Raw genomic sequence first — 27173 nt, 5'->3', positions numbered from 1 at the left:
ATTTAGTAATTCTTTAGTGTTTTTGGTGATTTTAGTCTTTAGGTTTTGTTACTGTGCCTCCTTTGTCTCCCTTGTGTGTGTCTAGTCATCCTTGTTTCTATTTTTGTGTATTTCCTGGTTTATTTTGACAGTCCTGTGTCCCGGGTTAGAGTATTCTGTTTTGCTTCCTCCCCGTCTTGTTTGTCAGATTAGGTTCAACTGTTTCTCCCTTCTGTTATGTATTCCCTTTTTAGCCTCTGTATTTATTGTGTGTTGACCTTTTATTGATTAATAAAATGTAAATTAGTACACATATTTTTGAAGGAAGCTGGGTACACAAGGAAAGAAAAATCTCATTTTTAACTAAATGTAAATTATTTGAATATCAAACAGTGCATCTAGATCATTGAGTAGTGTGTTTTTTCCCCCGAAACTAATATTAAAACTGTCTTTGCAAAATTGTTAAACCAGCTGACAAATTTGCATTTTATTGTAGAGCATTTTTGAAAGCCCACATGAAGTATATGATCAAAGACTGGTTGGTCTGAGTGTGCAGAACAAGGAGATATCAGGACTGCAGGAGCGCATCAACATCACGATGGAGTTTACCAAGAAAATCGACGTAACTATGCTTTTTTTGATCATTTATTTCATTTCTACCTCTTGTTACTTTATTGCATAATTAATTGATACATATAATATGCTGTACATTTTGTACAAACATGAAATATGTTTGTGTCATAGGAAACTCAAAAACCCTCGTGTCATTTCCTTAATTATTCAACATGCAGTAAGTAACAAGCATCACATCTGTCATGAACAGTAATGTACACTGCTCAAAAAATAAGTAAAGGAACACTTTTTAATCAGAGTACAGCATCAAGTCAGTTAAACCTATGGGCTATAGGTGTGGTCAGCTAAGTAGCAGAGGGGGTAGATAATTTGGCGTTAATAAAATTAATACCAGGTGTACTAGATGGATAATAATGAGACAAACTCCCAAAAAAGAATGGTTTTACAGTTGGTGGACACCGATATCTTTCCATCTTCATCTATTCTGTTTTTTCACTAGTTTTGCATTTGACTGGGATCATTCTCATTACTGTTAACATGAGGACATACATGAACCCTACAAAGGTTGCAGAGGCAGTCAAACTCCTTCAAGATGGCGCATCAAGACATGTCATTGCCAGAAAATCTGCTATGTCTCCCATCACACTTTGCAAGAGCATAGAAGAGATTCTAGGAGGCAGGAGGTTACTTTAAGAGAGCTGGACAAGACTGTTAAAGGTCCTTAATCCATAAGTACCACATGTGCCCTTTGTGTAAGGAAGAACAGGAAGAGCACAGATAGAGGCCTACAAAACGACTTCCAGCAGACCCGACATCCTCAAGTAGGCTCATTGATGCCTTTGTCCAAATCTGGGAGGAGATCGCCAGGGACACCATCCAGTCTCATTAGGAGCATGCCCCAGCTTTGTCAGGCAAGCACAGAAGCATGTGGGGGACATATGAACTACCAGTGATGGGAATAACGGCGTTACAAGTAACGGCGTTACTAATGGCGTTACTTTTTTCAGTAACGAGTAATCAAACTAATTACTATTCCTATCGTTACAATGCTGTTACAGTTACTAACAAGAAAATGCGGTCCGTTACTATTTTTCAACAAACAGACGGTTGAAGCTGTGTTCAGCTTACCACATCTTGTATCAGTTGCATGGAAGTAGCTGACTACATAAGTAATCTGGACGCTACAGCTTTAAGCAGCTGCGCGCGCTCCCGCGGACAGTGATCACGATCACTGTCTAGCACAACACCTGGAGCTAAGGGGGCAAAACAATCGCATGAGTGCTGCTGTTTGACTGAGGAAGAGTAAAGTAGCTGTGGTAAGCCAATCACATGACCACTTAAAGACAAAGCAACAAGGTGATTCATACCAGTTTATAAATTGCATTGATAGGCCACATAAAACCAGAGTCATGATAAACAATAGATACGCGGTGTTTTTCCTCAATAGTTTCGCAGCGAGACCTCTGAGCAACCCCCCCCCCCCCCCCCAAAAAAAACAAAACAAAAAAAAAAAAAAAAAACCAGGATAAGTTTTAGGAGTGACAGTGAGAGAGAGAAAGACAGCAGAAAAAGAGGGAGAGAGAGTTTTGAGATGTGAGAGAATTGTGACGTTTAGCGTCTTTGGAGTGTGTAGTTAATATGTTGTCTTGTGTAGTTAGTGTGTAGTGATGTGGATAGTTTTGTGTTGTGTGTCAGAACAATGAGGCGACTGCTGTCTCCAAATAGAAAAAGGAGTGATACACCTGCTGCTGTCAGGCCTGCAGGTATCAGGCTGTGATGTTCTCCTTTATAGTGGACATAAATTGTGTTTTTGGAGTGGAACAAATAACTTGTGTGGCATCTTATTGAATGCAGAACAGCTGGTTGTTCTGTAATTGAAATGGTTATCTAAAAAAAATCAAGGTAAAAGGTAAATTGATGAATTTGTTGTTTGCAAAACTTGTGCATAGGATTTTAAAATTGATCATTTATATTTGCATTTAAAGTTCTGAAATATGATTCATTAAACATGTTTGTGGTTGTTAAAATGTAACTTTTTCTACTCTGATTTTACATTTTTTGTCTGATTTTAGATCAATTGTGTTAATACAGTATGTCAAAATGAAAAGATAACTGTAAATTCAGACACGTGAGGTTGTGCTTAAAAGGATGATACCAAACAAGGCAAAGTAAATAGTTTTTAAAGGTGAAATGTGGAGGGAAAATCAAAAGTAGTTTGAGTAGTTAAAAATGTTAACTAACTAAGTTACTAACTTTTTTGGAGAAGTAACTAGTAACTATAATTAATTACTTTTTCAAAGTAACTTCCCCAACACTGCGAACTACTGAGTACCATTTTGAATTGGTATTCAACCCACTGTAGGTTTATATTTCCCTTTCTATCAAAAAATGTGGGATCTGTTCATTCTTAACACATTACCCAGTTGATATCATTATAGATAACCAGCGTGATTCTTTTCCCCCTCAAAATCTGATGTGTTTTTAAAGTGTTCCTTTAATCTTTTTCTGAGCAGCAAGACACCTATTTCTTTCATAAGTTGGACTCATTGGGGTTTGTGTTTTCACTCAGGGCCCCGACACTGAGTTGATGTTCAGAAATTTAATCTTTTGCATAATGGATCTGTTTGTTTTGTTTACCAGATTTTAGTGAGGATGGCTGCCTCACACACTGGACACGTGGTCAGACTACCATCACCTGTTCCTGTAACCACCTCACATACTTTGGCGTCCTCATAGTAAGATTGGACTCATTCATTATATAAAGAGGGATTCAGTGAACTGCAAAACAAAGTATAAATACAACATCTTGTAAAGAATTTGAGAGCTCTCTTGTCCTTCTGTCTGTCCATCTCTTCTCACCTATGTCACCAAACATTTATCTGAACTGCTTCAAACTTTGCAGCTGAATTTCTTGGGTCTCGAGTTAATGTGTTACTGAGTTGATGTTCATCAGATGAGTGGTTCTCATATAAGTCTGTTAAAAAAAAAGAAGAAGCCATTCTCCGTCAATTGGTTTTCCCCATGTATTTCTGGCACAGCATGCTTGGGAGGGGCACATTAACATATAGACATGTTTGTTTGGCTAGCTTCACAAGGACATGCCAGACCATTAATCAATCTACCTTAATTTTACCTCAAACCTTCAAACAGGCTTGTCAAGTGGTGTGGGGCAAAAGACAGCAAGCTTAAAAAAAAACCTAGTAAAATGTAGTCATAGTGGTGACTGAAAGACGCACAGCTTCTCAGAAAGATAAGTGTTTTAGATTTCTTCTTTAGATCTTCGGTTTCCTCAGTTTCCTTTATCAGAAATGGTGATGAAGTATTAATAAACCCATAAACTTGCACAGCTACACACACATACAAACACCCACCCACACACACACCCACACACACAACAATTCAGGAAATCCGCATGTGATATAAATTTATAAATTAAAGTGACTAAAACATGGGTAACTGTGCGCTCATTGTATTAGTACAACTAATGAAAGAAAAAGCCAAAAGCATCTTTTATATGTTAGCAAATCTCTTTATCCGGTGTGTGAAAGTAAACAATGTAGTTTGCTCTCTGCATGCAAAGAAAAGAAACATTTTGCCATGTTACTGCACATGTATGTAATAAATGTGCAGTTTATATAACCTACACATTCATTGAATGTAAAAATTATGCATGAAAATATAGTAACAAATATGATTTGTTATAAATGTAGATACGTTAGTTGTGCATTTCCTTCTTTTCAGTTTGGTTTCATTCTTGATGGTGCCACCAGATGACACCAAACTGAAATGATTTCTTGTACAGAATGTGTTCTCCCTTCACCTGCTCTGCTCAACTTGTTTTCAATCAAATTACTATCCTGCCCTGGTCAGAGCATGGCAATGTTACATGCAACTGCTAAGGGCACAGTCTGGCTTGCGGCATAGCCCATCATTGCACCTTTATTCCTCTGACCGCACTTGAAAACACTGCAGCCAAAACTATCCACACTCACACAGAGAAAGTGTTTGCACTGTAATCACACACACAGGAAGTGTGCAGTGCTGTCTGTTATTGCATGCCGTTCCTGTATTGCTGCTATGTTGTATTGCTTTTCATGTTAATTGTTTGTGTGTGTTGCTCGTGCTTGCTTACCTATCGTTTGCCTCCGTTTGCCTCTGTTGTTATGATTGTATGTAGCATATTTATTTAATGCTTTATTTTATTTTTCAGATGTATTCAGCTGTTCTTTTAACTTTCTTTTTAGCCCTGCCCCCATTGTCTTCAAGGGACTTGTACCATTAGGAATAACAAGCATACTTATTAACTTAATGGGTTAAAGTTAAAGTTACAGTGTAAAAATAATAAGTAAGAAAGTATTTGCTTCTGGAATGTGACTAATTGTTATAATTAGGGTTGCACCGATACCCATACCGGTATCGGGTATCGGCCTCGATACCCCATTTTCTAAAGTACTCGTACTCGTTAAAAGTCCCCCGATATTGGGGACCGATACCACGGTCTGAGACCTGTCTATGTTTGAGCGGCATGTAAGGGGTTAATCACAGGCGCCGAGTAAATACCAAGTAAATACCTCTCAGCCCCATGTAGGAGTGTGGAAAGTGAAAGTCTTTGTAGCTCAGTGTCACACATTATAGATGAAAACAGAAACAGTCTGACTGAGATAATGCAGAAAAGCTACTTTTCTTAAAAAAAAAACTGCCACTCACTTATTCTCTCCATTAAGTGAGTTATCTTAGACGTGATGTTAATACCTACCTCAGTTGCACTGACTGCCACAGTTCTATGTTGGTGGATGTTGTTAGTTTATTCAAATATTGTGCACTAAATAGCAAAGATGTTTATTAATGCCCCTTGTGTTGTCCAAAGCGGCAGAGTTTACAATAAACTGAAAACAATACTTGAGTTGCACTGTCACTGTTTAATTTTTTTTTCATAATTATTTATTCTGTAATATGCTGCATACAACATGCTTTTCATTTTAAATAAATGCTCTTAATTCCAAACCAGTCCCTTGTTTGTTTGTTTTTGTTTGTTTTGGTTTTTTTTGTTAAATTATAGGACTAAAGCTGTTACCTGTAAATTTAAATCATGTTTTTATTAAGTACTCTGTATCGGTATCGGCGAGTACTGAAATGCAAGTACTCGTACTCGTTTCCAAAAAGTGGTATCGGTGCATCCCTAGTTATAATACAAATAGTGAAAGATGATATAAACATGTGTTTTCTCCACAGATACCTGATCCTTCCATCACAAAGAAAGACCAAGAGATTTTAACACACATTACTGTGATCGGCTGTAGTATTTCCCTTTTTGCTTTGGTCATAGCCATTTTGCTCTTTATTACAAACAGGTAATAAATTCATTTTTCATATTCTTCCCATCTTCATCAGTTCTTCCACTCGTTTTTAGTACCTCCTGTAATCTCATTTGCTTCAGTTCCTGTCCTCTTTTTCTGAATCATCTCTTACAGCAAATGCTCTCTTTATTCTGTACTTATCACTTCATCTTTTCTTTCTTCTCTTTTTACGGCCTACTATTTCTCCAGTTGTGATACAGTATGTTTCTGTTTGACAGAAAACTCAGACAAGATGTCTCTATGAAGGTCCACATCAACCTTGTAATTGCCCTGATGCTCCTCAACCTGCACTTCCTGCCCAGTCAGGCAGCGGCAGCAGGGTCTTCCTCTGGACTTTGCTTATACATGGCTCTTTTACTTCATTATTCCCTGCTGGCCACTTTCAGCTGGATGGCCTTGGAAGGTTTCCACTTATATCTTCTCCTGGTCAAAGTCTTCAACATCTATGTCAAGAAATACCTGCTCAAACTCAGCGTGGTGGGATGGGGTGAGTGGAATAATTTTAATCAGGAACCTGTCATTATCAATCTGGAAATGGTATGGTGAATAATCTTTTTTTTTTTTTTGGCTCCAGGCGTCCCTGCAGTGATTGTGTCAGTGGTGGTCATCATAGACAGAAAGTTTTATGGTCAGGTTGCTCTGGAAACATCTAACTCTACAATGTAAGATTTGCTAGCATGTAAATTCAGGAATAGTAGTTTACATTTACTTATTTACTTATTAATTGTTTTACACATGGGTTTTTGTATACATGCATGTTTATTTTTTTAAGGGAGAATCAGAAAGCTTCATTTCACCAAGCATCTAACTTGCTAAAATTGAAACATTATTTCCTTTGTAGCCCTGGGGATGCTTTTACTACATAGATCTGCATTAATGTGTCTTTTACAGAGCACATTGTTAATTTTTCAGTTTGTGAGGTTAAAACATGATCTGCTCTTTTTTTAATAGATGCTATATAACCAATTCCTACGTGAAAATATGGACTACAGTGGTACTGTTCAGCTTGGTGTTCCTTTTTAATGTAATCATGTTTGGGGTGACAATCAGACGTGTTTTGATTCTCCACCACACCAGAGAGGTAATTCTGTAGTCTTAAAAGAAATATTTAAGTAGTAATCCATCAGTGTATCCATTGGAAACCCAAAACCAGCAATGAAGTATTTTTTTATGACAATTCAAGGTCTCAAACTTTGATTGTGTGTAACCTGGTATGTCATTTTATATTTGGCAAATCAGTTTGGGCAGAATAACCTTGAAAAAACAAAGAAAGACATTTGCTCCCTGGCTGGAGTCATGACTCTGCTCGGCATTACCTGGGGCCTGGTCTTTTTCTCATTTGGCCTCCTGACCACTCCTGCCCTCTACCTCTTCTGCATCTTGAACTCACTGCAAGGTCTGTAAACACACACACACACACAATCATAGCGGCAGAGTTGACAATGTGGATTGCGCCCATAGAAAAACTGTGATTAAAGTTTCTAGAAACTAGACATATTGCCATTTTCACAGTTTATTAATTCAACAAACAGGGTTCTCAGTAGGGATGGGTATCGTTTAGGTTTTATCCGATACCGGTGCTAAACCGGTACTTTTGAAACGGTGCCGGTGCTTAAACGGTGCTCAAACCGGTGCTTAAAGAATGGAGAACACAAAATTGGTCCAAAAACCTCTCATGTTCAGCTGTTTTTTGTAAAAATATAACAATGTTAGCCTTTTCTGCAGCTATGGGGCATATATGGTATCACTCTTGGCTGGAAGCAGTGCTTAAACAATGGAAAAAACACAAACTTTGTCCAAAAACCTCTCATGTTTAACTGTTTTCCACTTCTTCTTTGGTCATTTTAGCCTTTTTGGCCAGGGTGAAGGGAGTATCTGCCATGAAACAAGAAGACAGCCGCATGTAGCTATGATGATGTTTGCTAGTTCACCTTACATGCATTAATGTAATAACGTGGTTAGCCTACTCAACGTAAATTACACACGAACAACATTAAGCTACTCACGCAGAGAAGAACGGCTGCTGCCACCATCATCCGTCATCATTTCTGCTACACTGGCAGGGCTAGGGGCCAGGACTCTCCTCTTCGTGTTTTTGGGGGATGTTGCTCCGGGTCCGATAACAGGCAACCCACCCGCAGTAGATGTGCACGGTGTGAGATCTCGCAGCAAGCTATCAAATACGGCGCATTCCTCGGCTTTTAAAAAAAACGCTATGCGTCACCAGGTGTTTCATCGGATTTCAGGTGTTACCTCCTTTGACAGTATCACAGTATCAGCTTAAAGCACTTGTTGCTGCTGAGTTTGCATCTTTTGCTGTGAAGTACAGCCAGACTTTTGACCGCTTCGCCTTGGGCATTTTTAATCTGTAGCTCTGCTTAAAAGAACGTCCGTACCTGGACCCGCCTACTATCCTCGGAAATGTAAAATGATTGGCTAGAATCTAAAGTGTATCACAGCTCAGGAAAAAAAAGCACCGAAATAAAGCACCGAAATGTGCGCTGCTTTTCGGTCTGGTTACTACCGTTTATGTCAGAACCGGTGCCATCATGGCACCGGATACCGGTACCCATCCCTAGTTCTCAGTCATATGTGCTAAATCTCGCTTTGTGGAAGTGCATGTTGCTATCTTGGAGGATAGAGTTCTGGCCCAGACTGTGGAGATATGGGACTGCCACTGGTTGCAGAATCTCAATGTCAATATCTCTGTTCCTTGACATGGATGAAACTAATGACAAGACTTGCTTTTCTAGTAAGGGAGCTGCTGCCTCACAACATCACACTGATTCCACCAAACGCTGTCACCCATGGTGCAGCGATCAGCACATCATTCTCTGTGTTTGCTCCACACTTTCACTCCATGCCTTAGGCAGATTCAGGACACATTGCTGAACATAACATTCCTCTACATGTTCGGGTTCTAGTGCAGATGTTGCTGACACCAGCTTAAACAGGCCGGACTGTGAAGTTCAGTCATGTTAAGCCCCGTGAGTCTGGGATAGGCGGCTTGCAGCCTATTCAGGATTGTCTGAGGACAGAGTTGTCAGCCATTGTCGCGAAATCAATCAATGTAGAGCAGTGTCACAAACCACGGAGGCCCCAGAAAAGTGCAATCAAACGATGAGTTTATTAACAGCCCGGAGAGAACATCAACATATGTCTTCTGACCAAAATACATGTTACATGGTACACGCCCCCCCATGGCGTCAATGACAGATTAAAATAGGTTCCAGGCATTAGTCACAGTTAACCGTACATCTTTAATAGCTATAAGCAGACATAGAACTTCTCCTTTCTATAACACCTTCCATACAAGGTAATAAACTTCAAGCCCTCAGGGTCTCTGAGGCTAATTATTGACTCTGATCGTCTGTTACCAAGTAGAATAAAATATATTAAGACACCAAATGAATTCAGGCCTCAGGCCGGATACATTCCTAGGGTGTGTGTATTATGTGTACTGTAAGCATGCATTGCAGTTATCCTTCTATGTTCTAGTTTCCCTCAGCATGTATCACCTGGACAGTCACGCCAGTGAAGCTTAAGACCCTTAATGAACTGAACATCAACTCAAAATAAGCACAGTATAAAGCAATGTGTATAAAATACTTCTAACCGTACTTGTAATAAAAGTAAACATAATAAAAGGATCCTTAAATGAAGATCTTCAATAAGCAACTTTAATGCAATCCCAATACTGTACGAAATATTATTAAATGGAACAATGCTGTAAAGAATGATATTAATGCAGGTATAATGATGCAGATTGTATGGCAGGAATAAAAGAATTTCTATATCTCCACATTCCCTCTTTTGACATTCCAAAAAAGGAATGTCACCACACCTCGTGTTGTATCACTCCTCAGCCCACTCTATGGCATCTAAGTTCCTCAGGTAGATTGAATCCACCCGTCCAGGGTCCGCAACCCTAGCCATCGTTTTACCAAGAATCCTCTGACACAAGGAATGACACAACAACCACAGGTGACCAGTATCCCTAAAAGTGTAGCGAATGAAACCATTGCTGACATAGCCAAACCTTTCCACCGTCCAAACACGGATCCATTCATACGTATTCACACCAGGTATTGCTAATAGTGGAGACCCCCGCGCAAATAATCAGATTCTGCACTCTCAGCAACATGAGCTCATTCATTTGTTTTATTCTGTTTTGTTTTTTTTTGTTTGTTTTTTTTAGGAAAATAGTTTTTTATGCTTTTGACTGGATTGAATCGCTACAATCCTTTTAGACAGGGACTTAGACCTAATCCGGTCCCCACAGGTAGCTTTCTCCTCAGCCAGTTGTAATCTGGAAAGCCCACCTTATGTTTGTTCTCCCAAGAATTTTCAGCGCTGTTATTCACTGTTGCAGGCCTGCTTAGAACAAAAATGAGAAAAAGAGAGCTGATTATTAGCTCATCAAAGCACAAAACAAAATCACCTGACAGGTTTTCTCTAAGTGCACTGTTACAAAAATCATGGGCCCCTCTCAGACAAACTGACCGAATCAATCCATCACTACAACAACAACCTCAAAAATCTTAAACACAGAACATTTTGCCACAAGTTCTTCAAGGTCCTGGCACTCTGAAGTCAACTGACATAATTTCACCTGCTAAATACACAGAAAGTTTTGTTAAACGCCACACAGTCACAGTGTCTCCTCCAGTGCAAGCTTCACTCACACAGTCAGACAGGAAACCCAAGTTCCTCTTTTTCTTTTCCTGTCCCGAGTCATTCAACTACTTTGCATACTGAGTCGTCTCTCAAGAAATTGCCGTGACAAGAGAAATACATGTTCAAACATTACCACCTTATTAAATTATTTTATTTCTTTCTACAGTGATCACTGGTTTTGATCACTCAGTACGAGAGCACTCCTAAGTCACTCTTTTAAAACTACTTTAATCACTGTTTCTTTTTTCCATAACTCCCTTGTCATATAGCTTCTTTGAGTTATTCCTCAGCTTCAAACTCAAGTGTATTTTATTAAACATTCACACCAGTCTATCACTCATACTAGTAGCAAGCTGATCTTCATTGCGTATGTTTGTGTTCTAAGCCAGGTTTAATCAATGTCTATGCATTAATCATCATGAGCTTGTCTTGTCTTTGTAAGGTTAATGCATTTTCTGTTTGTGTGTGTGTGATTTTGCATGTGTTCCTTTGCAGTGTTTCAGACTCCTTCACAATTTTCCCTTTAAACAGTCAATTTTCTCCTTCCCAAATTTGCTAACCCAAATTTTGATTTCCCACCTTAAATAACAGCATTCCTGGTCCTCAGCCAGAAGTTAGGGCCCACTTGTCAGGTTTATGGAGACACGGCGCTGTGAACAATTCAACCAGAAAGAGAGGGAGTGTTTTCTCTCTTTGGCTCATCACTGGTCATTGTTAATGACATTTCACCCTCCGCGTCAGCCCAGCGGCTTTACCCTTGAAGTCCCGTCTTCTTCACTTCATCTCACCAGTGAGTCTGAGCTCACAGGGACTGAGGCCAAGTAATCGTGACTGTGCCTGCCTTAGGTTGTCCCAGGGTTTCGAGGTGGGATCTTACCCGTCATGGGCTATCCAGCCTTCCATACTCGCCTGATACGGGGGTCAGGTGGGCAGGGGTGCTGTGAGGGGAGGGGACACACTGGCTCTGGAAATTAAAGGAGTGTAAGCTGCTTCCTTCATTGCATCTTATATTATAATCAGGTTTAATTCATGCATCTTTTCACTGAGCTGTGGATTCAACTATCTCACTTCTGATTCATTCCTAAAATAATTTCACATATGGCACTTTGTGTATGTGTGTTTTCTATTCATTAATGTAATTGTCAGTTATTTTCTCTCTTTATTTTACTTTTTTATCTGTTTGTTTGTAACGTTCTACTTTAGTTCTACTAAATCTTGATGTAAAAACAATACCCCCTCTTTCACGCACACACTCTGCAGTTTGCCTACGCACACACTTCTCTCTCAGACTTCCTCTGTTCACACACTCGCCTATGAGTTATTATTAGTTATTTATTATTTTGTACAAATCACACAGAATCATTCAAATCGAGTACTCACAGCATTCACACACTTAGAATCACTCAAAATATGCTTTCCTAAGAGTATTTTATCAAACATGCTTTCAAGAATCAGAAAGAGGAAGTAGACAACACTCAGTAACTGCGTCTGTCCTCTTAAAAGAGAAGCGAAATAAACACATATGGGACAATTCTCCCCATCTTAGACAAAATGTGACCTTAAATGTCCTTTTCTAAGTCATGTTCTTCTCTATACACAACTCTTGGCCTCCAGGGCATAACCTTTGGACTTATAACTCTGATATAAGTCCACACAGTACGGAGAACCTGCAAGTTCAGTTTTTTCTTTTTTAAATTCTCCACACACTTGAAGAACTGTTTGTCATTTATCTGCCCAAGAACTTCATCCAATGGACCTCGCCGGGTCCAGTAATCTTCAGCACATGTATCTCACCGCTGCCAGTGAGGATTTAAAACAGTTTCTTGTCAGCATTCACTTATCAAATGGACCACAGCCGATCCAGCAATATCGACACAATTGTGTATCCTCATGTACACAACTTAATCTTCACTGGTATCACAGCACATCTAGTAATATCTTCAGAATTACTTCATCATAGTAAACATTGATTTTCCTTTAAAATCAATTTACCATTAGAACTCAAGATCACAGCTGATTCGATTCTCTGAAATCCTGAGTCAGTTAAACACCTTGCTCAACTCAAGGTGTCCTCTTTCTCGGACTTCCTCGTCCGAGCTCACTCTTTTTACCCCGGCATCTCCACCAGAATGTTACAAGATCCTTAAATGAAGATCTTCAATAAGCAACTTTAATGCAATCCCAATACTGTACGAAATATTATTAAATGGAACAATGCTGTAAAGAATGATATTAATGCAGGTATAATGATGCAGGTTATATGGCAGGAATAAAAGAATTTCTATATCTCCACACCATATTGTCCTGCAAACTTTGACTTGAAAGTCTGTCTGCAGTTCCAAGTGCTGACAGAATGAGGACACAGTCTTTTTGTGGTGTCGTCTTCTTTGGACGCCCACTTTGTTGGTATTGACAAGTTTTTTTATGGGTGGACACACATACTCAACTCTGCTGCTTAATACACAAATGCATTTTCCTTATAGATACCATTTAAGGGGAAGTAATAGTATAAGACTTATTAAGTTTAGGGCGCACATAGCTCAGTAGGTAGAGTGGCCGCCCATGATCGGAAGGGTGGGGGTTCGAATCCACTGAGGTATGCTTGCCCAGAGGTATGCATTTGACCCATACCTCTGGGCAAGGTATGGGTCAAATGGAGAGAGAGTGCTTTCCCCATGGGAATCAATAAAATCCACATTATTATTAAACGTTTGCCATGTAATAATAGACTGTAAATGTGACGTTACTTTCCATTATAGGGGAGACATGAACTCTCTCTTCTGCCTAATGAGGACCAATGAACTATTTAAGATTTTTGTTAAAAATCTGTTTATGTTGACTAAAAGATAGGTAAGATTTCGTGTTGGATATGGATACACAGTGACTTGACAGATTTGACACAGATGCATTCTTAGAGCCAATTTCATGAACTCATCCTTTTCCCATCTAAACCTGAACATCTCTCTCTCTCTCTCTCTCTCTCCTTTGTGACTGCAGGTTTCTTCATCTTCCTTTGGTTTGTGATGTCACTGAGAAAGGCTAAAACCTTGGCTACTAAGATGAGCAGTGAAACACGCAGCACTAATAGCTAGTAGCAACACCTCCATAAGAATCTGTGTGTGTTGGTATAATTCATATTGTGATACAGTGACAACATGATTATTTCTTTTTTAAATCATGATGTTTATTTATAGAACAGCACAGCAGAAAAGGCAGCTGAGCAAGTGTGAACATTAATGTTATGTTTGAAGTATTATTGAAATACATGGAGTAAAACATTTGTGGTAAGGAATTAATCTCTCGTAAGAGCAACTTAGAGGATGGTTTTCCTATGCATTGTAAGCTTTTCCATATTTGAGCACAGTTTTCTGCCTAAAGTCAGTCATTTACATATATGCATGTTTTATAATTATCTCAGTTATAATTTCTTATTATTTTAATGTATATTAAACAACAAATTTGTATCTGAACATATATTCTTGCATACCTTGAGTGCCAGTATTAAAAGCATAATCATGTTACTGGATGCTTGTTTAGCCCTTGACAGGAAAACAATTATGGTTTACCGAGTTTATGACTAAAACTGTAGATATCAATCCACGTTAAACCAATCAGATCTGAACAGTTCCAACTTGACTCCTTACGAATCAACTGATATTTATTAATTTGTAGAATACAATTCTAATGTAATGCAATATGGCCAGACAGATTTTTACTTTCATCAACTGATAAAATTTAGAGTTAAAGTCATCTAATGCCAAAATCTTGGTTTATTGTCAGTGGCTGGGTCTGTGACCCAGCATTTTCAGTTTATGTTTTTAATTTCTTTTGTTATATTTTGAGATAATGTTGAGTTCTAGGGTTATTAATAGTTTGCCTTGAGTTTTAGTCTAGGTTATGTTTCACCTAGGTCTTCTTTGTTAGTCTGTCATGTATTTCTTGTATAAGCTAAATGCTGAGCTTATATTATATCTGTGTGACAAATACCTTAACAGCGGCCTCCCATGGACGAACATGACAGAGCCTGCCTGAAACTAGGAGAAAAATTGAAACGGTAGTGGCATTCAGGGAGGGAAACGTGGGTGTACGGGGCACGGGAGCCAACCCTGATGCGCGGCCTGTGAAATGCTACCCAGGGGTACTCTGGGACCCCCGGGGTCCGGAGCTGCCCCGACGGGGAGCACGAGGGTTAATACCTTACTCTTGCCTTAATCTATAAAAATGAGAACAAGGCTTCAATGTTCATGTTGTGCATTTTCCATTGTTATACCCCTCCGACCTGTCTTCCCCATGTGATGTTTGTGTAATGTATGTATGGTCGGAAGGGTAAGATGGCGCTGGCACGGCTGGCTGCCTTAACCCAATTTCCCTCGGGATGAATAAAGTATTATCAATCAATCAATCAATAGAACACAATGAGATTGTTCAATCACTGAGAGGAACATTTACTATATTCGTCTGTGAAGGTTCTCAGTCATCCAGGTCATCGTAGTCAAAGGAGCTTGCAAAGAAAAGCGTCTGGACTTCTTTAAGTTGCTTGAAGACGTTTCACCTCTGAGAAGCTTCTTCAGTTCTAAGGTCAAATGGTGGAGAGTCCCAGATATAAACCTAGTGGGAGTAACCCCCCACAGAGGGACAAAAGGACCCCCTGATGATCCTCTAATCGCCTGAGCCAAGGTGTGAAACTGGGCGTGGGTCCCAATCAGCCAGAGTTTCGGGTGTGTTCATTGTGATGCCATACCCTGCATCTATGGACTTCCTAAGATCCACAAGGAAGCTGTCCCACTCAGACCCATAGTCAGTAGCATAAACTCAGCCACTTACAACATTGCTAAACACCTTGCTACCATCCTTGCGCCTCTCGTGGGGAACACCCCACACCACATCAAGAACTCCACCGACTTCACCGACAAGGTCCAGAAACTTACCCTGGATCCAGATGAAACCATGGTGTCCTTTGATGTAGTCTCTCTCTTCACTTGCATACCCACCACGGAGGCCGTGGAGACTGTCAGAAAACGACTACAAGAAGACAGCTCCTTGGAGGACAGGACCAACTTCACACCCGATCAGATCTGCACACTGTTAGACCTCTGCCTCACCACTACATATTTCAAGTACAACGAAGGCTTTTACAGACAAAAACATGGCTGTGCCATGGGCTCCCCCGTGTCACCTATTGTAGCCAACCTTTACATTTTAAGCAGGCTGCCACCTATAACAACACCACTGACCTCCAGGAGTACGCAGAGACTGTTACTGCCTACATCAACAAGTGTATTGAGGATGTAACAGTCACGAAAACCATAACTGTCCGGGCAAATCAAAAACCATGGATGACAGGAGAGGTCTACAGGCTGCTGAAAGCTCGGAATGTTGCCTTCAGAGATGGAGACGAGGCGAGCCTGAGGACAGCAAGGGCCAACCTTTCCCGTGGCATCAGAGAGGCTAAGAGACAGTACTCCAGGAAAATATCTCATCACTTCAAAGACAGCAGAGACTCACGGAGCCTGTGGCGGGGCATTCAGACCATCACAGATTACAAGCCCCCACCACAGACCTGTGATAGCACTATCCCCCTGCTGAACGAGCTGAATACTTTCTTTGCTCGCTTTGAAGTCCAAAACAGCACCACTGCACAGAAGACCCCACCCCCTCCTGGTGACCAGGTGATGACTCTGTCCCCGGACAGCGTGAGGAGATCCCTCAGCAGGATCAATGCACGTAAAGCTCCGGGTCCTGACAACATTCCTGGTCGTGTACTGAGAGACTGTGCAGTGGAACTCACTGATGTCTTCACAGACATCTTCAACATATCACTCATCCAGGCTGTCGTCCCCACATGTTTTAAAGCCACCACAATCATTCCGGTTCCAAAAAAGTCATCTCCCTCCTGCTTTAATGACTACCGTCCTGTTGCACTTACTCCCATCCTGATGAAGTGCTTCGAACGACTAGTCATGCAACACATCAAGACTGTCCTGCCCCCCTCCCTGGATCCCTTCCAGTTTGCGTATCGGCCCAACCGCTCAACCGATGATGCCATCTCCACTGCACTCCACTCAGCACTCACACACCTGGACAAAAAAGACTCATATGTTCGAATGCTGTTCATAGATTTCAGTTCAGCATTCAACACTATAATCCCCCAACAGCTCACTCAAAAACTGGTCCAGCTGGGGCTCAACACCTCACTGTGCAATTGGCTGTTGGATTTCCTCACCGGAAGACCTCAAGCAGTACGGGTCGGCAGTAATACATCCAGCACCATCATTTTAAACACGGGGGCCCCGCAGGGATGTATGCTGAGCCCCCTCCTCTTCACTCTGCTGACCCATGACTGCACTCCATCATATAGCTCCAACCTCTTCATCAAGTTTGCGGATGACACAACGGTGGTGGGTCTCATTAGCAACAGGGATGAGACCGACTACAGAAGTGAGGTGAGACGCCTGGCCACGTGGTGTGTTGACAACAATCTCTCTCTGAATGTGGAGAAGACGAAGGAGATTGTTGTGGACTTCAGGAGAATGCACACCCAACATGCTCCTCTGACCATTGACGGAGCGTCTGTGGAGAGAGTGAGCAGCACCAAGTTCTTGGGTGTGCACATCACAGAGGATCTCTCCTGGACGTACAACACCACAGCACTGGCCAAGAAATCACAGCAGCGTCTCTTCTTTCTCCGCAAACTAAGAAGAGCAGGAGCACCAGCCCCCATCATGTACACTTTCTATATCGAGAGCATCCTGTCGAGCTGCATCACTGTGTGGTTTGGAGCCTGCAATGCGTCCTGTCATAAAACCCTCCAACGCATAGTGAGAGGTGCAGAGAGGATCATTGGTGTCTCTCTCCCCTCCCTCCAGGACATTTACAGCACCCGTCTCACTAAAAAATCCCTTTGCATAGCGGCTGATCCCACGCGCCCAATGCAAAGCTTCTTCAAGCTGCTGCCGTCAGGGAGGAGACTGCGGAGTCTCCAGGCCAGGACCAGCAGACTGAAGGACAGCTTCATCCATCAGGCTGTCAGGAAGCTTAACTCCCTCCCGATTCTGCCCCCTCTCCCCTCTTCTCCTCCATGGTCTCACTGAACTCTGTCACATACACACACACACACTCTCTGACTCACTCACTCGCCTGCACCAGTTACCAGTCACCTTGTGGAGCATTGGACTGCCATTACCTCATAAGACTTTGTTGTTATACTATCTCTTACCATATATTACTAAATCTCCATTTGCACTATTTGCGTATTTGCACTACTCTGCCTGGTGTACACTCAATGTCATTTACCCTTACCTGAATATTGTATATTGTATATTGCATAGCTTTTTTGTTAAATTGTATTGTATTTATTTAAATTTTTACTTTTTAATTATTTTATTTGCATTTTTTAATCACTCTTATATTTAAATGTTCATTTGCTATTTCATCTAGGGTTTGAGAGTAATGAAATTTCTATTCTCTGTATGTCCTGTACATGTGGCAGAATTGACAAATAAAGTTGACTTTGACTTTGACTACATGGAGGAAGTGGAAAGGAAGGCTCTTGGCTCTTTCAAAGGAAGAGTACCCAGCCACTGGTACAGATATGTGGACGACACCTGCGTCAAAATCAAGACACAAGAAGTGGAATCCTTCACTGCGCACATTAACGCTGTGGATAAAAACATCAAGTTCACCAGGGAAGACACAAAGGACAACTGTCTGCCTTTCCTGGACTGCGCTGTGCACATTGAAGAGAACGGCAAACTCAACATCGAAGTTTACCGGAAGCCCACACACACGGACCAGTACCTCCTCTTTGACTCCCATCACCCTTTGGAACACAAACTTGGAGTAATTAGGACCCTACACCACCGGGCAGAACATGTTCCCTCTAAGCCTGAAGGAAAAAAGAAGGAACACACACATGTAAAGGAAGCACTCAAAACGTGCGGCTATCCTAAATGGGCGTTCTTAAAGTCAGCAAAGAGGCACAGAAAAGAAGACCAGACACCAGCGAGGGAGGATAAGAAGGACAGACGCAACAACATTGTCATCCCCTATGTAGCCGGTGTATCAGAGAAACTCAGGAAAGTTTTCTCCAAGCATGACACCCGGTGCATTTCAGACCCAGCAACACGCTCAGACAGAAACTGGTTCACCCGAAAGACAAAACGCCAAAACACAAACTTAACAATGTGGTGTATGCTGTACAGTGCAGTGAGGAATGCTCAGACCTCTACATTGGAGAGACCAAACAACCACTTCACAAGCGCATGGCACAACACAGAAGAGCCACCTCCACAGGACACGACTCAGCAGTCCATCTGTATCTTAAGGATAAAGGACACTCTTTCGAGGATGCCAATGTTCACATTTTGGACAGAGAGGACAGATGATTTGAAAGAGGAGTGAAAGAAGCCATCTATGTCCACTGTGAGCGACCATCTTTGAACAGAGGTGGGGGTTTACGACACCAACTCTCTACCATCTATAATCCAGTTTTGAGATCCCTTCCCAAACGCCTTAACCCCCACTCACATCCTGGGCCATCTGACCTCAGGAATTCGCATGATAAGGTGGGGCCAGGTTTCACAATGAACACACCCGAAACTCTGGCTGATTGGGACCCACGCCCAGTTTCACACCTTGGCTCAGGCGATTAGAGGATCATCAGGGGGTCCTTTTGTCCCTCTGTGGGGGGTTACTCCCACTAGGTTTATATCTGGGACTCTCCACCATTTGACCTTAGAACTGAAGAAGCTTCTCAGATGAGAGGTGAAACGTCTTCAAGCAACTTAAAGAAGTCCAGACGCTTTTCTTTGCAAGCTCCTTTGATTTACTATATTCATGCAATTAATTGTTTTTAAAAAATTGTGTGAATTTTTGTATTGATGTATTTTTCTTAACTTCATCTGTAAAGGTGTTCCACTTGGGGCTGGGGATCAATTTTGATTCCTATAATCGATTTGATTCCGATTCACAAGGTCCCGATTAAATTCAATTCACTTTTGACTCAGACAGTCAGAAATATTATAATTCTAATCATTTATCAGTACATGTTCATATTTTTATATCTACGGTATGTATAAAAACAAAGCTGACACTTGTGAAACCTCGTCAGCCGTGTAAGCGTCACAGCAGATCCCTTTGTGTCAAAGTAACTGAGGATAAAACACAGAAAAACATGAAGGAGACCTCGCCTGGCTTTTTATAGATGCCAGTCATGCTTGAAAAACACCATTTTCAAGCCTGACTGGCATCGTGTTCAGTAGCATGGATTGAATCCATCGCCATCTAAGTATATTTGGTAAGGACAACAATTTAAGGATGATAATACACTAAATGTGGTTAATGTATACTAACTGATAAACTAACTTTAAGGGATGGTTGGCTCAATAGAGCTCTGACTTTTTGTCAGCCTGGCTATAGTGCTGAAGACAAACCTGGGGTTGTTCTTATTTTCTTCAATCAGTGATGAGTCCTGGCTTTGCGGAGGGCTTTCTTATAAAGCAACCCTTTGTGCGGGTGTCCGCTCCCCAGGCTCCGAAAGCCTTGCCAGCCCTTGTGATCGGGTGGCACCGCCCACCAGGCGTGTGAAAGAAAGAAGAAAGAAGAAAAAACCCGGACCGGGCCGCCTGGCCACCCCTTGTGCGGGTGTCCGCTCCCCAGGCTCCGAAAGCCTTGCCAGCCCTTGTGATCGGGTGGCACCGCCCACCAGGCAGGGAGTGGACACCCGCACAAAGGGTGTCTCTAGTCAAAATGCCCGGGCCGATTTTTTGTCCCAGTCCAGCCCTGGGCTATGGAACGCCAGGACTGCCATAATGAATTAATCTGAGAGGGTGCATTAAAAAATAAATGGCCACGCCAGCGGTGCACATCGCAAATCAGCTCACATAGACACATTAATTGTGCTGCTTCTTAATGACGGTATCTTAGCTAACAAACCTAACAATCAGATTCAACTTGTAATTGGGTTAAAATAACTTAGCCTACTGGTGAGAGGGACGTTGTTAGCTTTCTACATTCCGACACTTCAAAAGCTTCAGGAGCTTTCCGCTCAGCACAGCATCAGCACCGCGGAAATACACGGATACATCCGTAGACTCGAGACAGAATTCACACAGAATTTTTGGGACTTTCAGGTGTTTGGACCAATGTTTTATTTTCTGATCAAACCAGAAATCTTTAATGAGCAGCTGGATTTGTCTTGCATTAACTGGCTGAGTTAATGTCAGTTAATGCGACATCAAAGCAGCTGGAATCCACTGCTGTGCGTATTCATGGAGCTGCCTTTTCACCTGTGCTTCACAAACAGGGAACAGTCTGTCTATTCTCTCCATCTGTCAGCTGCTGCTGACTCTTCCTCCTCCTCTTCCTCACACACTGCTGAGTTTGTCCTGGTGGATCATCAGGGGTGCAAAGCCTCACAGATGATGTGCAGCAGTGGGTCCCTCAGTCTGTCCTCACTTTGGACACTTGCAGTTGTCACACATGGAAATCAAATGTGTGATAAGCTGCAGGATTCAAACACAAGTGTAACTTATAAATACATGTTCATACTTTTATTCCACAATCAGAGAGAAAGAAACAGAGAGAGAGAGCAGGACAGACAGACAGGTGACAGTCTCAGGTGTACACACTGCTACAAAACAACACAAGAGAAGGAGGATTTAGTGTTTGTGTTATTACGAGTGCTAAACAAGAAGAGTTCCCAGATGGTACAGTGGACACATGTGTGACTGCTGTGATTAAAGCATCTTTCTTTCAGCTTAACGAGTGAACCGTCAGCTCATTCAAACACACGTTAAAGTCCGTTTGGCTGGACACCACCGAACAGAGGCAGCAATATAACATAGCTAACATTAACAGTGCAGTGAATCCTGCTTGTGCCGTGATATTCAGGACTGCAAACCGAGCAGCATCACTGACTTTCAGCTTGTTGTGTTTGTGGATATATGGCTGACTTTAATTATCCATAAAATCATCACATTCTCTGTAAGATTAAGGTCAACTATTGAACGGGGTATATTTAAAAGTAAAGGCTTTAAAACCAAGTTAGTTGTACACAACTAATGTCACATAACTCTGCTGACATGTGGCCAACAGTCATGTTTTAATGTTCTTCATTATTAAACATTCGCACATAAATAAGTGACATCATATTCAGTAAACTTACTTTTGAAAGTTTACTCTTCGGCTGCTCCGCTTCTGCCCTCTGCCGTATTTTTCAGCAAAATTATCCACAACCCCCACCGCGCTATGAATTGTGGGATATATGGGACCACGAAGTGTACAGCGGACCACACTTCAAATTTGGGGAAATCGATGGCGCATTTGGAGTACACTTCAAATTGGGACAGCCGTCGTCACGTCGCTGTGACATAATAGGTTTCAAAATGCGTACTCAGGAGCGTGCGGTCGCTGGATTGGGACACAGCCAAGGTCTGTAGCTGTGTCAGAGCAAGCTTGTGTGAGCCAGCGGTGATATCTGTACACGCAGTACCTTTAAAATACTCGTGTGTCATTCTCCTGCTAGCAGTGGAGGAGACTTTCCTGCTGAGGAAGAGGCCCTGCTGTCCTGCCGTCTTACTGGTGCCATTGAGGGATCGGTGGCTTCTATATATTCTTCTCGACCTCGAGTATTTGGACTGAAGGACTCACAGACACGTTTTATATTTAGCTCTATACATTTTAAAAAGATTTTTTAAAAATATTTTCTTATTCACAAAGGCTGTATGGAGACATTTTGGTTATTGCCACAGACGCTTTCTCTTACTATGGATGTAGGATGTTGCGGTTTTACAACCCATGGACTGAGAAAGGACTCAATAAGTAATATGTTCACATATTCCAGTGTTAAGGCAAGGCAAGGCAAGACAAGGCAAGGCAAGTTTATTTGTATAGCACAATTCAACAACAAGGTGATTCAAAGTGCTTTACAGAGACATTAGAAACAAGAACAAATAAAAAGCATGATTTAAAATTGATTAAAACAAGCAAATAAACTAACTAACTAATTAACAAACAAACAAACAAACAAACAAACAACAGTATATAAAATCAAAACAGATAAAATCAGAACAGTAGATAAAATCAGTAGTTAAATGTAAGTTTTGAAATTTAAGCTTAAAGTGTGGATTTGGTGCTTTATTCAAATGCAGCTGAGAACAGGTGAGTCTTCAACCTGGATTTAAATAAACTGAGTGTTTCAGCTGATCTGAGGCTTTCTGGGAGTTTGTTCCAGATATAAGGAGCATAAAAGCTGAATGCAGCTTCTCCGTGTCTGGTTCTGACTCTGGGAACTGATAAAAGACCGGATCCAGATGACCTGAGGGATCTGGATGGTTCATACTGGGTCAGGAGGTCATTGATGTATTTTGGTCCTAAACCATTCAGAGCTTTATAGGCCAGCATCAGAACTTTAAAGTCTATCCTCTGACGGACAGGCAGCCAGTGTAAGGACCTCAGAGCTGGACTGATGTGGTCCACTTTTTTGGTCTTAGTGAGGACTCGAGCAGCAGAGTTCTGAATGAGCTGTAGTTGTCTGACTGATTTTTTAGGTAGACCTGTAAAGATGCTGTTACAGTAATCAAGCCTACTAAAGATGAATGCATGGACTAGTTTTTCCAGGTCCTGTTGAGACATCAGATCTTTTATCCTTGATATATTCTTGAGGTGATAGTAAGCTGACTTTGTTATTGTCTTAATGTGTTTTTCTAAGTTTAGGTCTGCATCCATCACTACACCCAAATTTCTCGCCTGGTTTGTGGTTTTTAGATGTATAGATTGAAGTTCTCTGGTGACCTGTAATCGTTTTTCTTTGGCGCCAAAGACTATTACCTCAGTTTTGTTTTTGTTTAGCTGGAGAAAATTGTGGCACAACCAGTCATTGATTTCCTCAATGCATTTACCAAGAGCCTGTACAGGGCCTCGGTCTCCTGGTGACATTGTGATATATATTTGTGTGTCATCTGCATAGCTGTGATAGTTTATTTTGTTGTTGTTTATAATCTGTGCCAGTGGGAGCATGTAGATGTTAAACAGAAGGGGTCCCAAGATGGAACCTTGGGGAACTCCACATGTGATACTTGTCTGCTCAGATGTGAAGTTACCTATTGATACAAAGTATTTCCTGTTTTCTACGTATGTTTTGAACCAGTTTAGTACAGTTCCTGAAAGACCTGTCCAGTTCTCCAGTCGTTTGAGTAATATGTTGTGGTCAACTGTATCAAATGCTGCACTGAGATCCAGTAAAACTAGGACTGACATTTTTCCACTGTCTGTATTCAGACATATGTCATTAAACACTTTGGTCAGAGCGGTTTCAGTGCTGTGGTTCTGTCTAAAACCTGACTGGAAGGCATCGTAGCAATTATTCTGTTTTAAGAAGTAACTGAGCTGTTGAGAAACTGCTTTTTCAATGATCTTACTTAAAAACGGGAGATTTGAGATCGGCCTGTAGTTGTTCATTTGTGTCTTGTCAAGATTGTCCTTTTTCAGTATAGGTTTGATTACAGCAGTTTTTAGTGATTCTGGAAACACACCTGATAATAAAGAAAAGTTGACGATCTGTAACAGGTCTGACTCTAAAGTCTTTGAGACCTTTTTGAAAAAACTTGTTGGCAGGACATCTAAATAGCAGGAGGAGTTGTTCAGTTGACCTAAGATGTCCTCCAGGTCTTTGCTGTTAATAGGTTGAAACTGTTTCATGGTGTTTAAACAGTTTTTTGGTGGACACAGTACATATCCTGGATCTGCTGTTGATGTACCAATTGCTTGTCTAATTTTTTGGATTTTTTCAGTGAAGAATTTGGCAAAGTCATTGCAGGCCATGGTCGAATGAAGTTCAGCTGCCACTGACACAGGAGGGTTTGTTAGCCTGTCAACTGTAGAAAATAAGACCCGAGCATTATGGCTGTTTTTAGTGATTATGTCAGAGAAGTAGGACCTCCTTGCACTCCTCAGTTGTAAATTATAATTGTGAAGTTTCTCTTTATAGATGTCATAATGAACCTGGAGGTTTGTTTTTCTCCATCTGCGCTCAGCTTTCCTACACTCTCTTTTTTTCATTTTTCACCAGTGTGGAGTTTCTCCATGGAGACTTTTTCCTTCCAGAGATAACCTTCACCTTAATGGGAGCAATAGTGTCCATTACATTTAACATGTTAGCATTGAAGCTATTGACGAGGTCATTGACTGACCCTCTGGGCAGGTCAGGTGTTAATGGGAAGACCTGGTTAAAAATTACACTACTGTGTTCAGTTATACACCGTTTTGTGATCACTGTTGTTGATATATTTGTGTGGGCTGAGATTTTACTTTCAAAGAAAACACAGTAATGATCAGACAGGCCCACATCAGACACAGTAACCTTTGAAATGCTCAGGCCTTTGGAGATCAGTAGGTCAAGAGTGTGTCCTCTATTATGTGTGGCCTCTGTTACATGCTGAGTCAGCCCAAAGTTGCCCAGAGTGTTACTCAGGTCTTTAGTCCCTTTGTCCTGAGGGTTGTCCACATGAATGTTAAAATCCCCAGCAATAATTACACAGTCAAAATCAACACAGATCACAGACAGCAGTTCACTGAGGTCATTAAAAAAGTCTGTGCAGTATTTGGGAGGCCTGTAAACATTAAGAAACACAACTTTGGATGGGGCCTTCAGCTGTAAAGCCACATATTCAAAAGACTGAAAACTTCCAGGAGATAGCTGCTTACATTGAAATGATTCATTAAATAAGACAGCAACCCCTCCTCCTCTCCTGCTCACCCTGGCCTCACTGATAAAACTGTAGTTAGGAGGGGTCGTCTCGATGAGAACAGCTCCACTGTTACTTTGGTCCAACCAAGTTTCAGTTAAAAACATAAAATCAAGGCTGTGCTCAGTGATTAAATCATTAATTAAAAATGTTTTCCCAGCTAGAGATCTGATGTTTAATAAAGCCAACTTAAGTGTTTTAGAGGTATTACTTGTCCCCTCGTGTTTGGGAGCAGTCTGTGGCACACAAGGTATGTTTACTATGTTTAAAGATCTTTTAGAGTGCAGCTCTCTGTGTTTTGACCAGGCCACATGTCTCCTGTCACCTAAAAGTACAGAAATTTTAAAACCTTCTAGTAAACAGGGTCCCAGCTTCTCCTGGGAAAAGTCATCACTGCCATAATCCTCACAGCCCGGACCCTTCACACATCACGCATCAGACTGCGGAGACAGGGCATGAAGAGGAACTAAGGGGGGCGAGGCTGGGCAATGTGACTTCGATTGCTCTGTTGAGGGTGGGGCTCGATGGCGAACCTTTGGCCGCTCTGGTGGGGGGTTTATGGGGGACAAAAAGGGATTGGGACGGGGGGTAGATCTGAGCCCAGCATTGACCCGCTCCATCATCTCCTCAGTGAATTTCAGGTGTGGGGAGGAGGGAGAAAGGGAGGGGGAGGAGGGTGATGGCCTGTCAGGGGTTTGGGGGACTGGGGAAGGTCGTGGTCCCTTGTCCTGGTCGTTGGTGTTGTTGAGAGAGTTGGAGGCAAATAGGGACCCCTCTTCTTGCCTTAGATGTCTCTCCTTTCTGAGGCTCTTCCTCAGATGCCATGGATGTCTCTCCTTTCTGAGGCTCTTCCCGGGTGGGGGCAAATGGAGCTCCTCCTCAAGGTTTCTGCTGGGCTTTGTCTGTTCTTGGAGTACTGTTTGTTCCTCTTTATGAGATAACTCCTCGTTTATCTCAGCCTTGGCACCAAGCACGGATGGATGACGTATGGAATAAAACAAGTTGGAGGTGAACAGTTTCACCCCTGACTTGTTAAAATTAAATCCATTTGCTTTGAACAGATGCCTGCGTTCCCAAAAAATATTAAAGTTGTCGATAAAGTGCACTGAGTGGTCAGCACATGCTGATATAAGCCATTTATTCAGTGTAAACAACCTGCTGAATCTCTCGTCTCCTCCTCTGACCGGCGGTACAGGTCCACTGATGAATACAGCTGCATTCAGAGAGTTTACAGTATTTAATAATCCAGTAAAGTCCCGTTTCAGAACCTCCGACTGTTGTTTGGACACATCGTTTGACCCTGTATGCAGAACAATGTTTGTCACAGTTGGATATTCATCTGCAATTTGAAGAATTCTCTCCTTCAGGTTGTTGACCATATCGTTAGGAAAGCAGAGGACTTTAGTGTTCTTACCGCACATCCTTTGTACATCCTTTACGGCAGAGTCACCCACAATCAGAGTTTCAGGCCTAGCCTTTAGCTTTCCCTGTGGCCTTTCACTTTTCAACAGATTTTCAGACCTTATTTCGCTGCATTTAGATGGATGGTTGTCCGATATAGATCCAGGGTCCTTTGATAGTGCAGCAAATCTGTTCTGCAGTTTCACATTCAGTTGTTTTGGAGGTTTGTTGTTAACCTTCCTATTCACGGTTGTCCAGTCCTGTTTCCTCCCGTATACAGGGGTAGAAGAGCTTCTCTGTCTCGTAGGAAGTGAAGGCCAGTCGGTTTCAGAGATTTCAGCTCGCTGTGCCCTGCCTGTGATACGTCCTCCCCCTTCCAGGAGACATGATTTATGTCTTGGTTTTGCAGCAAGACAGTCTAAGGGGGGATTATCACTTGAGG

At 41.7% G+C, this 27173-nt stretch overlaps 1 protein-coding gene across 1 annotated transcript; it reads left to right on the top strand.

The window, feature by feature from the left end:
* The first annotated feature begins 427 nt into the window (after nt 1-427).
* LOC308398653 (adhesion G-protein coupled receptor G1-like) lies at nt 428-13939 on the top strand. Its single transcript, XM_080885398.1, has 9 exons — nt 428-601; nt 724-769; nt 3193-3287; nt 5785-5903; nt 6128-6396; nt 6484-6571; nt 6861-6990; nt 7149-7305; nt 13584-13939. Exons 1-9 carry the CDS (start codon nt 578-580, stop codon nt 13676-13678), a joined length of 1023 nt encoding a protein of 340 aa, XP_080741524.1. The 5' UTR covers nt 428-577; the 3' UTR covers nt 13679-13939.
* Nucleotides 13940-27173: the final 13234 nt, after the last annotated feature.

Source organism: Rhamphochromis sp. 'chilingali' (genome assembly GCF_963969265.1).
Source record: "Rhamphochromis sp. 'chilingali' genome assembly, chromosome: 6".
NCBI classification, from domain to species: Eukaryota; Metazoa; Chordata; class Actinopteri; order Cichliformes; family Cichlidae; genus Rhamphochromis; species Rhamphochromis sp. 'chilingali'.
The sequence above is the reverse complement of the archived record's forward strand: the minus strand, read 5'-3'. Positions and strand labels throughout refer to the sequence as shown.

Bases quoted from the DNA above. Each gene is read 5' to 3' on its own strand.
- LOC308398653 (XM_080885398.1), top strand. From the start codon at position 578: ATGGAGTTTACCAAGAAAATCGAC. The intron at 602-723 runs GTAACTATGCTT...TTTGTGTCATAG, and splicing joins AGTTTACCAAGAAAATCGAC to GAAACTCAAAAACCCTCGTG. The intron at 6,991-7,148 runs GTAATTCTGTAG...TTGGCAAATCAG, and splicing joins TTCTCCACCACACCAGAGAG to TTTGGGCAGAATAACCTTGA.